The sequence below is a fragment of the Polyodon spathula genome, chromosome 50 (assembly GCF_017654505.1).
Source record: "Polyodon spathula isolate WHYD16114869_AA chromosome 50, ASM1765450v1, whole genome shotgun sequence".
Classification (NCBI taxonomy): Eukaryota; Metazoa; Chordata; class Actinopteri; order Acipenseriformes; family Polyodontidae; genus Polyodon; species Polyodon spathula.
Genome location: NC_054583.1, coordinates 1,231,388 through 1,247,958, shown reverse-complemented (window position 1 = coordinate 1,247,958; position 16,571 = coordinate 1,231,388). Strand labels below are relative to the sequence as shown.

General features: G+C 46.0%; 2 protein-coding genes and 1 non-coding gene across 4 annotated transcripts; 2 read left to right on the top strand and 1 right to left on the bottom strand.

Moving 5' to 3' along the window:
* Positions 1-921: 921 nt before the first annotated feature.
* LOC121306824 (fructose-bisphosphate aldolase A-like) lies at positions 922-13,373 on the top strand. Of its 2 annotated transcripts, none has more exons than XM_041238753.1 (9): positions 922-1,029; positions 9,462-9,580; positions 10,054-10,265; positions 10,600-10,654; positions 10,924-11,084; positions 11,271-11,354; positions 11,511-11,685; positions 12,441-12,640; positions 12,991-13,373. In XM_041238753.1, the coding sequence occupies exons 2-9, from the start codon at positions 9,469-9,471 to the stop codon at positions 13,084-13,086; spliced, it is 1,095 nt and encodes a 364-aa protein (XP_041094687.1). In that variant the 5' UTR covers positions 922-1,029; positions 9,462-9,468; the 3' UTR covers positions 13,087-13,373. The 2 variants fall into 2 exon arrangements, with proteins under 2 accessions (XP_041094687.1, XP_041094688.1); XM_041238754.1 differs by lacking the exon at positions 922-1,029 and adding an exon at positions 6,738-6,836.
* trnag-ucc lies at positions 5,404-5,475 on the top strand. The gene has a single exon. It is a non-coding gene; the product is annotated as a tRNA-Gly (tRNA).
* On the bottom strand, positions 13,193-15,796 carry si:ch211-198p11.6 (keratin-associated protein 5-4). Its single transcript, XM_041238755.1, has 3 exons — positions 15,656-15,796; positions 14,757-14,903; positions 13,193-14,668 (listed from the first exon to the last, which is right to left on the bottom strand). The coding sequence occupies exons 1-3, from the start codon at positions 15,686-15,688 to the stop codon at positions 14,558-14,560; spliced, it is 291 nt and encodes a 96-aa protein (XP_041094689.1). The 5' UTR covers positions 15,689-15,796; the 3' UTR covers positions 13,193-14,557.
* Between the last annotated feature and the right edge of the window lie 775 nt (positions 15,797-16,571).

Genomic DNA, 16,571 nt, shown 5'->3' with positions numbered 1-16,571 from the left:
GCTCACTTCTCCCCTCTTCTCTCCCCCATTCTCCCTTCCCTATCCTGCTCAGGGGGAGCTTCTCTCTCTCTCCTATCCCTCTCTCACATTCTCCTCTCTATTCAGAGAGAGGGGGGTAGAGAGGGGAGGGATAGGGAGAGAGGGGAGAAGAGAGGGGGTAGAGAGGGGAGGGATAGGGAGAGAGGGGAGAAGAGAGGGGGTAGAGAGGGGAGGGATAGGGAGAGAGGGGAGAAGAGAGGGGGTAGAGAGGGGAGGGATAGGGAGAGAGGGGAGAAGAGAGGGGGTAGAGAGGGGAGGGATAGGGAGAGAGGGGAGAAGAGAGAGGGGGTAGAGAGGGGAGGGATAGGGAGAGAGGGGAGAAGAGAGAGGGGTTAGAAAGGGGAGGGATAGGGAGAGAGGGGAGAAGAGAGAGGGGGTAGAGAGGGGAAATATAGGGAGAGAGGGGAGAAGAGAGAGGGGGTAGAGGGAGAGAGAGTGGAGAAGAAGAGGGAAGGGGATAGAGGAAGAGGGGATAGATCAGAAGTGTAGTGCTTTGTTATCCCCCTGGTAAAAGCACAGCACAGCGTAGTAAAGCCCAGTGAAGATAATGAACCAGCCCCCTTCTCAAAGCACAGTGAAGATAACGAACCAGCCCCCTTCTCAAAGTACAGAGAAGATAATGAACCAGCCCCCTTCTCAAAGCACAGAGAAGATAACGAACCACTTAACAAATATAAGTGTATTTGTTTTAAAAGGTTGCGGGCAGATGGTTTTAATGGATAGTTTTACTCGTCTGGTTTGTCGACCCCTTGCCCTTTTCCTCTCTAATGTCACTTAACAACCCGGGCGTCTCCCGTTACCTGCCCCGACAGTCTGCTGCTATATTTAGCGTGTCTCTGTTAAAGGGTAGGGGTCAGTCACAGCACTTAAATACTGCGATCCTCGATGATTCGAAGCCGCACGCAGCTCGACTGGCTCGCCCCGCCCCGACTACAGAAGACACACTCAGCTATATTCACGCTTTCAACTTTGAAAAGCAACAGCAAAAAGGTAAAATATTATAATAGTATATTAATTTAAAACTATGGCTAGTGAAACTCAGGGGGGCTGTCTGAATCATTGCTGGAGCCACAGTCCAGTATAATATATAAAACTATGGCTATTGAAACTCAGGGGGGCTGAAACTCAGGGGGGCTGTGTGAATCATTGCTGGAGCCACAGTCCAGTATAATATATAAAACTATGGCTATTGAAACTCAGGGGGGCTGTGTGAATCATTGCTGGAGCCACAGTCCAGTATAATATATAAAACTATGGCTATTGAAACTCAGGGGGGCTGTGTGAATCATTGCTGGAGCCACAGTCCAGTATAATATATAAAACTATGGCTATTGAAACTAGGGGGGCTGTGTGAATCATTGCTGGCTATTGAAACTCAGGGGGGCTGTCTGAATCATTGTTGGAGCCACAGTCCAGTATAATATATAAAACTATGGCTATTGAAACTCAGGGGGGCTGTGTGAATCATTGCTGGAGCCACAGTCCAGTATAATATATAAAACTATGGCTATTGAAACTCAGGGGGGCTGTGTGAATCATTGCTGGAGCCACAGTCCAGTATAATATATAAAACTATGGCTATTGAAACTCAGGGGGGCTGTGTGAATCATTGCTGGAGCCACAGTCCAGTATAATATATAAAACTATGGCTATTGAAACTCAGGGGGGCTGTGTGAATCATTGCTGGAGCCACAGTCCAGTATAATATATAAAACTATGGCTATTGAAACTCAGGGGGGCTGTCTGAATCATTGCTGGAGCCACAGTCCAGTATAATATATAAAACTCTATTGAAACTCAGGGGGGCTGTGTGAATCATTGCTCTCTCACAGTCCAGTATAATATATAAAACTATGGCTATTGAAACTCAGGGGGGCTGTCTGAATCATTGCTGGAGCCACAGTCCAGTATAATATATAAAACTATGGCTCAGTCAGGGGGGCTGTGTGAATCATTGCTGGAGCCACAGTCCACTATAATATATAAAACTGTGGCAAGAAACACAGAGACACACTGTATAGTGTTGTCAACAATGCCAGAGAATATATAAAACTAGGCTATTGAAACTCAGGGGGGCTGTGTGAATCATTGCTGGAGCCACAGAGTATAATATATAAAACTATGGCTATTGAAACTCAGGGGGGCTGTGTGAATCATTGCTGGAGCCACAGTCCAGGCTATTGAAACTCAGGGGGGCTGTGTGAGGATTGCTGGAGCCACAAGTATAATATATAAAACTATGGCCAGAGAAACTCAGGGGGGCTGTGTGAATCATTGCTGGAGCCACAGTCCAGTATAATATATAAAACTATGGCTATTGAAACTCAGGGGGGCTGTGTGAATCATTGCTGGAGACACACAGTACACATACACACAACACACAGTGCACATTGAGAATGGCACACTGGAACCTGTCAAGCACACAGAGACACACACACACACAGAAAGAGAGAGGGGGGGAGAGAGGGGGAGAGAGGAGAGACAAGACAGACACATTTCCAGACAGACACACACCATAGACACACAGACAGACACACACACACACACACACACACACAGACACACACAGCATTGGGCGTCATACAAGTGAGACAGTTGTGTGTGTCTGCACACAGACACACCAGAAATGGCACTAACAGACAGACAAAGACTCGCTCAGAGACAGACAGACACAGACACACTCACACACACAAAAACACAGAGACACACAGCTGTAATTTGGCCTAGTATTTATGATGTCAGTAGACACAGACACACAGACACACACAGACACACACACACACACAGTACACACACACAGACAGACACACACAGACACACACACACACACACTCACATAAAACAAAAAAGACATTTACAGACCAGACAGACAGACACGCTACAGACAACACACAGACACACACACACACACACAACACTGTTGCGACAGATCAGACACTGTTGTGTGTCTTGTGTGAAACACACAAGTCCTGTGAGCTGTTTAAAGGTCACGTGTGTATGAGGTGAACGAGCGATGAGAGAGTTGGCTGTGCGATGTCTGTGTAACAGACACAGACAGACACACACAGAGAGACAGACAGACAGACAGACAGACAGACACACACACACACACACACACAGAGAGAGGAGAGACACACACACACACAGAGCTTTGACACACACAGACAGTCAGTGTGTCTGAGACATTGTCTGGATAGACTGTGACAGAGGGGACAAATAGAGAGGAGAGAAGAGGAGAGAGAGAGGAGATAGACAGGGGCACGCGAGGAGAGAGAGAGAGAGAGAGAGAGGAGAGGAGAGACTATGTGAGGTGTGAGACATGATGCGTGTGGCCTGGGGGTGTGACAGACTGTGTCTTCAAGAATTAAACATTGATAAAGGGAGTGACACAACCCACTCACTTTACACAAGAAACAGTTGAATAAAGGAGAGAGTTGACTAGACATTTAAATGTAACCTGGACATTCAAGGGTCAGCGAGAAACAATAGACAGACTTGCACACCAAGAAAGACATTACGGAGACTGTTGGTGTCAAACCACACACTCAGCGACAGACAGTACTCAAGAACCTTTACGGTCCAAAGGAAACAGGAAGAGTAAGGGTGGCCCAATCGTCTGTTCCCTGTTGTAAATTGACACATTCCCTCCCTTTTCAAAATAAAGCGCTGACACAACTTTAAAATCATTCTCTCACCTCTTATTAGCTTTATTAACAGGATCACTGACCCCTCCCTTTAAATGGGAGTGCTGACCATCTTTAAAATCCATTCTCTCAGATTAACATGATCACTGAGGGAGCGCTGACCATCTTTAAAATCCATTCTCTCACCTCTTACTAGCTTTATTAACAGATCAGACCCCTCCCTTTAAAGGAGCTCTGACCCTCTTTAAAACTCCAGACCTCTTATTAGCTTTATTAACATGATCACTGGCCCCTCCCTTTAAAGGAGCGCTGACCATCTTTTAAATCCATTCTCTCACCTCTTATTAGCTTTATTAACAGGATCACTGACCCCTCCCTTTAAAGGAGCGCTGACCATCTTTAAAAACCATTCTCTCACCTCTTATTAGATTATTAACATGATCAGAAAGACTTTACATGAGTGGTTTTGAATCTTTAGTTTAAACCATTCTCTTTTCTAAGCTTTAGTTAACAGGAAATTCCCCTGAACGCTGGACATCGCCGAGTTTGGAACTGACAGCTTGTCCTAACGGAACCTGTTTTAGCAATTACTGAGAAGTTAGAGAGACTCAGAGGTGTAGTAAATTTAATAAACAGACACCAAGAAGAAGGGATTATACTGCAGCGTCAAACTGAACAGGATTGTGGGGCTCTGTCTGTCTGTCTGCCTGTCTGTCTGTAATTGTACCTTTTACAATGAACGAAAAAGCAGACTCTGCAGCTTTAAGAGGAGTCGAGTGGAATGTCAGAGGTCTCCCGGAGTTCTGATTGTATTCCAGAACAACTTGACATTCTGCTGGCTTTGAGTTTGTTGCAGTGGGACGCTGCTGTATCACAGATAGCATGCCAGGCTATTAATGGAAACACAGCCTTTCAAAAGAACCATCTCAGATTGATCTGTCTCTCTTTCCTCTCTCACCCGCTCTCAAATTCAAATTCACTTTCAGCTGTTCTTTATCGACATGATAACTCTCTATAAAAGTTTCGGCTAGTAAAAGCACAGCACAGTGTAATGGTAGAGGTCTGGTAAAGCATAGGTAAGCATTGTAAAGCACAAAGAGGTCTGGTAAAGCACAGGGAAGCATTGTAAAGCACAGAGAGGTCTGGTAAAGCACAGCAAGCATTGTAGGGAAGCATTGTAAAGCACAGAGAAGGTAAAGCACAGAGAGGTCTGGTAAAGCACAGGGAAGCATTGTAAAGCACAGAGAGGTCTGGTAAAGCACAGGGAAGCATTGTAAAGCACAGAGAGGTCTGGTAAAGCACAGGGAAGCATTGTAAAGCACAGAGAGGTCTGGTAAAGCATAGGGAAGCATTGTAAAGCACAGAGAGGTCTGAAAGCATTGTAAAGCACAGAGAGGTCTGGTAAAGCATAGGGAAGCATTGTAAAGCACAGAGAGGTCTGGTAAAGCATAGGGAAGCATTGTAAAGCACAGAGAGGTAAAGCATAGGGAAGGTAAAGCATAGGGAAAAGCATTGTAAAGCACAGAGAGGTCTGGTAAAGCAAAGGGAAGCATTGTAAAGCACAGAGAGGTCTGGTAAAGCATAGGGAAGCATTGTAAAGCACAGAGAGGTCTGGTAAAGCACAGGGAAGCATTGTAAAGCACAGAGAGGTCTGGTAAAGCACAGGAAAGCATGGGTGTGCTCCGCTGTACACAATAGACCCCTTTCATATTTCCGTAAAGCGTTGGTGGTATAGTGGTGAGCATAGCTGCCTTCCAAGCAGTTGACCCGGGTTCGATTCCCGGCCAACGCAAACACTTTAATTATTATTTTTTTAATTTTAAATGTTTATTATTATTATTATTAAAATCAATTCCTAAGACGTCTAATATATATATTTAGAAATCATATTTTTAGTGATGTATTTATTTTTGTGTTTTAGATTAACAGAGCTAAATTATATTCACATGTTTTGTGATGGCAGTTCGTACGTTTCTAGAGCCTCGTACACAGTGGGGTCTGCCAGTCTAATATGATTAAGAGTTGCCCGCCCTACCTACTGAATCATGCAGAAGTAACGTGAAAAAAAAAAAAAAACCGATCACTTGAGAAATCATATCCTTAGGTCACAACCGTCCCTCCCAGTCCCCTGTCCCGGGTGTGTGCTCGCAGGCACGTCCGCTCACAAGCTGGGCGGCGACCGAGGACCGTTCCAAACCCCGCCCCCGCGTTCTAAATTCTCCCCCCATCCGACCGCTCCTTTCATTGAAGAAAGAAACCCCGCCTCCTCGGCGTTCCAACTCGATCTCCGCGTTCCGAACCCCGCCTCCTCGGCGTTCCAACTCGACCTCTGCGTTCCGAACCCCGCCTCCTCGGCGTTCCAACACGATCTCTGCGTTCCGAACCCCGCCTCCTCGGCGTTCCAACTCGACCTCCGCGTTCCGAACCCCGCCCCCTTGTTAAAGGGCAAGCCGCTTTTTCAAGGTGACAAGGCAGAGAGACAAGCTTCGATGAAGACATCCGAATATTTTAATATAATAACTTTTGACACTCTCATTAAAACAGCATACAGAACTCCTCCCCCCCGCGATCATTGCTTAAGATAGGAAGGTATATAGCAAGTACACGCTTTAGCCGGTGCGATTTCTGGGTAACTGTCGACATTTAGAGGTTTCAGTTTAATTATTGATTTTGCTATCGAAATATTTATAGTGACTGATGAGTATTGATAAAGATCTGTGTGCTGTTTTTGAATTCTCTCTCTCTCTCCTCTCTCTCTCTCTCTCTCTCTCTCTCTCTCTCTCGACGATTTAAAATAGCCGCACAAAGCATTCGCTAGAATTTCAGCGCGTTTTTATTGTCCGTGACATAACAGGCACTGTATTTTTTCAAAAAAAAAAAAAAAAAAAAAAAAAAAAAAAAAACCTAACAAAACAGTATAACTATAATTACATATATATTTTTTTAAATAACCCTAATTATAAATCACGCTGTGCTGGACCAAAAATAAATCCCCGTTCTATCCCCGCCTCTTTGGAACGCGAGGAAGCGTTCGAGCCACGCCCCCCTCCCCTTGCATTAGAGAGGCAGAGAAGGTGCGTCACTCTCACACTGCAACCGGCTTCCATTGCAGGAGCATCTTCCTTTAAAAAGCGGAATATACACTTAAAACAGGTGAGAAGAGGCTTTTTTAAAAAATATTGGTACGTGTTATACAGCTGTTTAAAAAAACAGCGATCTTGTTTAAATAGGACAATAGAATAATGTATAAACACTGCTGCATTGCAACTGTTCTTAAACTGCAAGGTCGAGTCGGTTACATCATAGCAGAGGAGGAGAGAGAGGGGGGGGGGGTGGACGGGGGGGTTGAATTTAAACGAGAAGGAGAGTGATTTGTAGTTATGAACACGGCAAAACAGCAATATACTCTAATATTGTAAAAACACACACAGTTTTAATAAATATATATATATCAAAAGTAAAATAATTTATTTTAAAGGTGTGATGATGCCTACATGTGGTATAAACGTGTCAATGCTGTTCTCAGACTCTGTATTATCTATTGTTCTATTATTATTATTATATTATTCATTTTATTATTATTATTATTATTATATTATTTTTATTACTGAACCTCATGCGTACTAGATTTGGAATTAAAAGCTGCTACCGGGTCAAAATGAAATGCATTATCCCTGGCAATAAGCCCAGACCGGTTAGTACGGTAAAACGATCATTTAATTAACCACATTTTAAATGAAATAAGCTGTTTTTCTATATTAAGGGTTTTATTAATTGGCTATTTTGAGAGAGAGAGAGAGATGAAGGAAGGAAGGAAGGAAGGAGAGATGTTTAGCAAACGGAGCAACGTTTAATTTTAAACTTGATGAAATGTTAAATGTCTTTATTTCAGTCTGGTTGTGTGTGTGTGGTTTTTTTTTGTGTCAGTGTTAGAATCGTGTTGCATCTTTAAAAATACAGTATTTAAATGCATTTAAATATTCATACATGCAAATAGCGGTACACGTTTAACGGTGCTGCGCATTTTGTAAAGTTGTAACGCAACGGGGGGGTGTCTACAAGCAAGCGCCCCAAAATAATAATCATTACTATTAAGATAACATAATTAATGTTAAACCTGGACTGGATCAAACTGCTCTGTAATGGGAGTCTCTTATTAAACACACGGAGAGAGAGTTTCACGTTTTGTTTCCGGGCTTATGAATTTTTTTTTTTTTTTTTTAATTTAATTTTTTTTTTTGGTTTGTTTCTTGTACGTGCTCGGTGCTTTTGAAATCCCGGTCCCACCAATCGACCGGGACCCTGAAATCAAAATACGGCTACAAATGTCGCGCTGTCCCCTGTGTCGCAGAATCCCTGCCCCGGTCCTACTGGGTAAAGGCTTACAGACCCGAGTCCCTTTAATAAATAAATAGAAGTGTCTGCCAGACTCATTGTGGGGAAATCTCTCTCCTCTCACTCTAACTCTCTCTCCTCGCCTTCTCTCTCTCTCTCTATCCTTTCTCTCTCCTCGCCTTCTCTCTCTCTCTATCCTTTCTCTCTCCTCGCCTTCTCTCTCTATCCTTTCTCTCTCCTCGCCTTCTCTCTCTATCCTTTCTCTCTCCTCGCCTTCTCTCTCTATCCTTTCTCTCTCTCTCTCTCTCTCTCTCCTGGCCTTCTCTGCTCTCTCTCTCCCTTTCTCTCTCCTCGCCTTCTCTCTCTCCCTTTCTCTCTCCTCGCCTTCTCTCTCTCTCTCCTGGCCTTCTCTCTCTCTCTCTCTCTCTCTCTCTCTCTCTCTCTCTCTCTCTCTCTCTCTCCCTTTCTCTCTCTCTCCCTATCTCTCCTCGCCTCCACACTCTCTCGCTTTTACAATTTATTTCATCATCGTGACTTGCTATTTTTTTATAATGACACGTTTCCTGGCTTGTCGACATTGTGTAATGGAAGCCACGTTTTGTGAGAGGAAGGGATGCGGCTATGCTAAGACATGATTAACAATTGCGCTCCCCTCCCCCTCTCTCTCTCTCTCTCTCTCTCTCTCTCTCTCTCTCTCTCTCCCTCTCCCCCCCCCCCCCCCTCTCTCTCTCTCTAATCTCTCTCTCTCTCTCTCAGTTTAATAATCAGACTCCCGCTGCACAGCGGTGTGATCCAGTCCTCTCTTTCACTAGGAGTTTAATAATCAGACTCCCGCTGCACAGCAGTGTGATCCAGTCCTGCTTTCACTAGGAGTTTAATAATCAGACTCCCGCTGCACAGCGGTGTGATCCAGTCCTGCTTTCACTAGGAGTTTAATAATCAGACTCCCGCTGCACAGCGGTGTGATCCAGTCCTGCTTTCACTAGGAGTTTAATAATCAGACTCCCGCTGCACAGCAGTGTGATCCAGTCCTGCTTTCACTAGGAGTTTAATAATCAGACTCCCGCTGCACAGCAGTGTGATCCAGTCCTGCTTTCACTAGGAGTTTAATAATCAGACTCCCGCTGCACAGCGGTGTGATCCAGTCCTGCTTTCACTAGGAGTTTAATAATCAGACTCCCGCTGCACAGCAGTGTGATCCAGTCCTGCTTTCACTGGGAGTTTAATAATCAGACTCCCGCTGCACAGCGGTGTGATCCAGTCCTGCTTTCACTAGGAGTTTAATAATCAGACACACCTGAGCTTGTTACCTAGACACACTGGGGCTAATCAAGCTGGTAGTGAAACCTGGACTGGATCACACTGCTGTGCAACAGGAGTCTGTAAAGTTTACCCCCCCCCCCCCCCCCCCCGTGCTAATTCCTCTCCCGGTTCATCTTTCAGATTCAGGATGCCTCATCAATACCCGTTCCTCACCACAGAGCAGAAGAAGGAGCTCTCTGACATCGCTCGGAGGATCGTAGCCCCAGGCAAGGGTATCCTGGCTGCTGACGAATCCACAGGTAATTTAATTAAACACATATCATACAGATAGAGGTATAGCTGTGTGTGTGTGTGTGTGTGTATATGTATATAAATATAATTAGAGATAGACTGCCGAGTCAGTAGATGTGAAACTGTGTCCATGCGGCGGCCATCTTGGCTCCGGGTACCCTATAGTTAATGCGCACGGCCGGCTCCAGGTTTGAAACAAAATGGCTTCAGTTTCAGTGTGTTGGGTGCCCTTGTTTTGTTCTCTTGTGCTCGAAATGGGGGGAGGGGGAGGGGGAGGGGGAGGGAGGGGGGGGGGGTCTGTCTCTACGAGTTCGCTTGCGAAATATAAAAGGCAACACTTAAAAAAAAAAAAAAAAAAAAAAAAAATATATATATATATATATATATATATATATATATATATATATATATATATATATATATATATATATATATAAACCTCATGTTCTCTCTCCCTCCCTCCCTCTGGCGCCCCCCGCAGGCAGCATGGATAAGCGCATGGCCCAGATCAACACGGAGAACACGGAGGAGAACCGGCGGTTTTACCGGCAGCTGCTGTTCAGCGCGGACGACCGCGTGAAGCCCTGCATCGGGGGGGTGATCTTCTTCCACGAGACCTTCTACCAGAAAACGGACTGCGGGCGGCAATTCACTGAGTACGTGAAGAGCCGGGACATGGTCGTGGGGATCAAGGTGCGAGCAGCTCTGTGTTTTAGTCATGTCATTGTCAGCAGTGTGATCCAGTCCTGCTTTCACTAGGAGTTTAATAATCAGACTCCCGCTGCACAGCGGTGTGATCCAGTCCTGCTTTCACTAGGAGTTTAATAATCAGACTCCCGCTGCACAGCAGTGTGATCCAGTCCTGCTTTCACTAGGAGTTTAATAATCGGACACACCTGAGCTTGTTAGCTAGACACACTGGGGGCTAATCAAGCTGGTAGTGAAACCTGGACTGGGTGACACTGCTGTGCAATAGGAGTCTCCATTAACGTTTTATGCAAGTTTTGTTTCATTCTTTCTCTGGCAGGTTGACAAGGGTGTCGTTCCTCTGGCTGGCACTAATGGAGAGACTACCACCCAAGGTAACAAACTACATTTCCCATGGTCCTCCTCTCTCGCTGTCTGGACCCAGAGCTGCCTGGCTGTCTATCAACTGTCTGGGAGGTGTGGTTTAGCACAGTGGGGGAGGAGTCTGGGGTGGGGGAGGGGTGTGGTTTGGTGCAGTGGGGAGGAGTCTGGGGTGGGGTTCTGCACTTTTGAAGTGTGCTGAACTGGTTCCCAGTGTATTTAATCTTTACTGAACTGGTTCCCAGTGCCCTGACCCTCCTCCTCCCTCTCATACTGGTCCCAGGTCTGGACGGGCTGTACGAGCGCTGTGCCCAGTACAAGAAGGACGGCGCAGACTTTGCGAAGTGGCGCTGCGTGCTGAAGATCACCCCGACCACGCCCTCCCACCTTGCCATCATAGAGAACGCCAATGTGCTCGCCCGCTACGCCAGCATCTGCCAGATGGTGAGAGTCCCCCTTATCATCCCAGCAATATCAGTAACCCTTAATAGATTTATTATTGAATCAACATGATTATAAACCTTTAATAATAATAAACATTATCTCTCTGTCAAACGTTGTCCGTATAGTGGTGTTGTGGAGGTCTGTAATCTCTCTCTCTCTCTCTCTCTCTCTCTCTCTCTCTCTCAGCATGGTATTGTCCCAATTGTGGAGCCAGAGATCCTGCCCGACGGAGATCATGATCTGAAGCGCTGTCAGTACGTGACGGAGAAGGTGAGTCTGTCTGTCTGCCTGTCTGTATGAGCTGCTTTTGTGACGTCTCCTCTCTCGGGTTCTTGCTGCAGTGTACAAGGCGCTGTCTGATCATCCTGTCTCTCTCCTCTCTCATCCCTCTCTCCTCTCTCATCCCTCTCTCCTCTCCTCTTTCAGGTTCTTGCTGCAGTGTACAAGGCGCTGTCTGATCATCACGTCTATCTCGAGGGGACTCTCCTCAAACCCAACATGGTCACCGCCGGTCAGGCCTGCACCCACAAATACACCGCCCAGGAGATCGCCATGGCAACTGTCACCGCCCTGCGCCGCACCGTGCCCCCCGCAGTGCCAGGTCGGGGCTCAATTCCTGATCAATTCTTTTGACGGGACATTAAGGGATATAGTAGAGAGACATAACTGTGACTTGTTCAGCTGCTTTCATATAGTGGCGATTGGTATAATTTCATTTTTTATATAAAGATATTATATATAGAGAGAGTAATAGATGGGCTTCAGTGAGTTACAGAAAAATAATTCCATCCAGGGTTTCTGTGATGTCATAAACTACGAGAGCGAGGGCGGAGTTTCTAAGCCGTTGCAGAGAGCCGGGATGGATCCTGTAACTCTCTGAAGAGGCGCGTCTGTTATTTTTTCTAATCCTCGATCCCCCCTGCGATGCTGATTTTAAAGAAGACGAGGTTCAGAGGGTCAGTCGGGAGTTTTTTTTAAGCGTCATGCTTCCGGGCTATGCAGGCGGTCCGTCTCGTTATCCGTTAGCGCTTCGGCTTTATTCGGAGGGATCTCCTTTAGCTTGTTTTGATTTCCCGTTCCTCTCCGGTTTCTCTGAGACGCGAACGCACCAGCTTGACATCGTTTTAACGTGTTCTCGCTGTGTTGATCGTTAGTGAACATTTCTGTGCTGTCGAGTGATTGGAAAAACGAGACATTTTGTGTTTTGAATTGAAAGCGATGGTCTTTGGATTCAAAGGGGTCAGAGTTTTTTAAACATCTCTCTGTTTGCTTTTCAAATGGCTCATAGCATTCATTCATGTATTATATAGATAGATATTTGTGATTTTATTTGTGTTTTTCTTTGTTTCTGTGTAGGCATCACCTTCCTGTCTGGTGGGCAGAGTGAGGAGGACGCCTCCATCAATCTGAACGCCATCAACCAGTGCCCTCTGCCCAAGCCCTGGGCCCTCACCTTCTCCTACGGGAGAGCTCTGCAGGCATCTGCTCTCAAAGCATGGGGTGGGAAGAAAGAGAACGCCAAGGCAGCCCAGGAGGAATACATCAAGAGAGCGCTGGTGAGGAGAGAGGGGGGGACTGGACTGGCACCAGGGTCTACTGACACTGCAGAGGGCTGGATCAGAGTCTAGTGCTGTATATTATAAAGACATTTCAGAGGGCTGGATCGCATCAATATCAGGGTCTAGTGCTGTATATTATAAAGACATTTCAGAGGGCTGGGTCTCATCAATATCAGGGTCTAGTGCTGTATATTATAAAGACATTTCAGAGGGCTGGATCTCATCAATATCAGGGTCTAGTGCTGTATATTATAAAGACATTTCAGAGGGCTGGATCTCATCAATATCAGGGTCTAGTGCTATTATAGAGTTGTATTTATTAATATTTTCTCTCTTTTCTGTTTCAGAGCAACAGCCAGGCTTCCCTTGGCAAGTACATGGGTACTGCTGGTAAGGGAGCTGCAGCCAGCGAATCACTGTTTGTTGCCGGCCACGCCTACTAAACAAGCCCCGCCTCCCAGCAATGTCATAATCCACTGAGGCCCCGCCCACACTCCCAAGATTGAAAGGAGGGTCGAATAACCACCGGTTCAATCATGTGCCTCTGTCTCTGTGTGTTTACAGCTGTTATGTTGTAGTGTGTTTATTCCCTGTGAGTTGTTTTATAATATCCTGTCTCCCGGTAAACACTTCAACATGGTTATAATTCAAGAACTGGTGTGTGTCTTCTGTGTGTCGAAGTATTGATTCAAATTGAAAATTCTAAATTAAAGAATAGCTGACAAATCTATACAAACAAATTGTGTTGTGTTTTTCTGGCTGTGGGTAAATTTGGACACCCACAGTCCTTTTCAGTTTGACGCTGCAATGCAATCCCTCCTTCTTGGTGTCTGTTAGTTTACTGCGTTCCGAGGCCAATTCTCCGTTCCTCAATCCCAACACCTCTTTGATCAAAACTGCAATCCGCAGCATGCTGTTAAAAAGAGCTTCTCCCAGCAGCTCCTGAACAAAGCAACACAGAACTACAGCTCCCAGCATCCCTCACCATCGCCGCGGGTGCAGAGGCATGCTGGGAGCTGTAGTCCTAGCCAGGGATGTCCCCCATTCACAATACAAGAACTACGGCAGAGCAGCTCCTGAACTCAAAGCAACACAGACTGAGCAAAACAAGGTAATACAGCCCAGCGAATTGCAGTTACAGAACTACAGCTCCCAGCATTCCTCACCATTGCCGCGGGTGCAGAGGCATGCTGGGAGCTGTAGTCCTAGCCAGGGCCGCCTGGATTCACAATACAAACTAAAGCACGGTGTGTGAGCGATTGCGATCCGAAAACACGGCAAGCGGTTGCAAACGTGAGAAAGAGGCAACGGGAAACACTGAAATAATAAGAAAATAAAACGTCAAGCTTCTGTGCTTTAATTGTATGTGTTTTGTACATCGTTTGTATAAAAAAGCAATGCAACAAAAAAAAAAATTATATATTTAATAAATCTGTACATTAGAAACAAACATTAAACTTTAGTTCAAATTAAATAAAACTGAAACTCAAATGCATTCAAAGTTGAGGAGGAGGGGTGCTTTTTAAAATCCATTCTCTTTCCTCTTCTTAGCCGTGGCAATTTTATCACTTCTGGTGAAAATCCTTTGCTGCAGTTTTGTGTAGTTGTCTGCAGTTTCTGTGTTATTTCACCAGCCAGCTCTTCAGTTTTGTGTAGTTGTCTGCAGTTTCTGTGTTATTCCACCAGCCAGCTCTTCAGTTTTGTGTAGTTGTCTGCAGTTTCTGTGTTATTTCACCAGCCAGCTCTTCAGTTTTGTGTAGTTGTCTGCAGTTTCTGTGTTATTTCACCAGCCAGCTCTTCAGTTTTGTGTAGCTGTCTGCAGTTTCTGTGTTATTTCACCAGCCAGCTCTTCAGTTTTGTGTAGTTGTCTGCAGTTTCTGTGTTATTTCACCAGCCAGCTCTTCTCCAGTTTTCTCATCTCATCTTGATCTCAAAGCAGAGGCAGTTGACGCTCTCGCACTCTGGTGGCTGCCAGGTGCAGGCGCAGTCGCACAGCGGACAGCAGGTGGAGACCTGGAGACAGTCCTGAGAGACAGAGAGACGCTGTAACCAGAGGCGACTGGAGCCAGACAGAGAGGGAGAGAGAGGCAAACACTCGCTCAGCAGTACTCACAGTGCTCCTGGGACAGGCGCTATCCAGACAGCCCCTCAGCGAGGGGACCCGGCAGTCACATGACTCTGCGCAGGCCAGGCAGTACTCGCACCCGCCACAGGGGGCGCACTTCTCACACTGACAGCAGCTCGGGCACAGCCCTCGAGACTGGCGGGAGAGGAACAGAGTTAATATAAGAGTCAATATGTTAACAAGGGAACATTATTCAGCAGCTTTCACTGGACTCTATGAAGCTGAGGGAGTTCATTCTATATAGAGGGGGTGGAATTCAATATGTTAACAAGGGAACATTATTCAGCAGCTTTCACTGGACTCTATGAAGCTGAGGGAGTTCATTCTATATAGAGGGGGTGGAATTCAATATGTTAACAAGGGAACATTATTCAGCAGCTTTCACTGGACTCTATGAAGCTGAGGGAGTTAATTCTATATAGAGGGGGTGGAATTCAATATGTTAACAAGGGAACATTATTCAGCAGCTTTCACTGGACTCTATGAAGCAAAATTAATTCATTCTACAGGTGATGCAAAACTTTTGGCTAGAGCTGTATAAATTTCAATATCGTGATGCACAGTAACCTCATATGTAGAAGGAGACAAAAGGCTAGCAAGCAAATGCATGCTAGTCTCATTTTAGAGGAAACATTTGCCATTGAATTTACACTGAAGACGCTGAGAAAGACTTCCAGTGGAAACGTTTGCCATTGAATTGACACTGAAGACACTGAGAAAGACTTCTAGTGGAAACGTTTGCCATTGAATTCACACTGAAGACCCTGAGAGAGACTTCTAGTGGAAACGTTTGTAATTTTTTTCCCATATAAACAATGAAAAATATATGTATCTGCTAAACTCTTTCATGCGTGAAAGAGTTAAGGAGCGTTGCTCCCGCCTCTTACCCTGATGCACTGCTGAAGCCACAGCGCCCCCATGAGGAGAAGTAGATAGGCAGTCACTGCAATCAGCACCACAGCAGGGAGGGGCAGGGAGAGGCTTGCGAGAGGGAGCACAACCTGGTTGAATAGGGTGGGAAAGAGGGAGACTCGACGACACTACGATCAAGAGAACTGGAGGGGTAGAGAATTCCAAGCGACCGAGGGAGGAGAATGGGACTGACGTGACCTATCTCGCGGGGGTAGCGATACTGAGAGAGGGGAGAGGAGGGAGAGAGGGAGAGGAGAGAGGAGAGAGAGAGAGAGAGAGAAAGGGCAGAGAGGGGGAGGAAAGAAGCTCCCTCCCCCCCCTCCTGACAAAGAGGAGGGGGGGGGGAGGAGGAGAGGAGGGGGGAGAGGAGAGAGTTTCTGGTGTGTGTGAAGGTCTTAGAGGGGGGGGGGGGGGAGAGGAGGGGGGAGAGGAGAGACAAGACCACACACACTTCCAGAGACACACAGCTGTAATTTGGCATAGTATTAATGATGTCAGTACAGACAGACACACAGACAGACAGACACACACACACACAGCTAATCCATCACTATACAAGAAAACTGTGGGAAGAGAGACTGCTTGTGCAATAGGAGTCTTATTCCCATCCCTGCAATAAGAATGCTGGTTATCATCACAGGGATGGGAATCAGACTCCTACTGCACAGCAGTGTGATCCATCCCAGGTTTTACTACCAGCTTGATCAGCCCCCAGTGTGTCTAGGTAACAAGCTCAGGTGTGTCTGATTATTAAACTCTTAGTGAAACCAGGACTGGATCACACCGCTGTGCAGCGGGAGTCTGATTCCCCTCCCTGTGATGATAACCAGCACGATTACTGCTGGTAATAAGACTCCCTCTGCACAGGCTAAACTGTGAATCCGCTTCGCT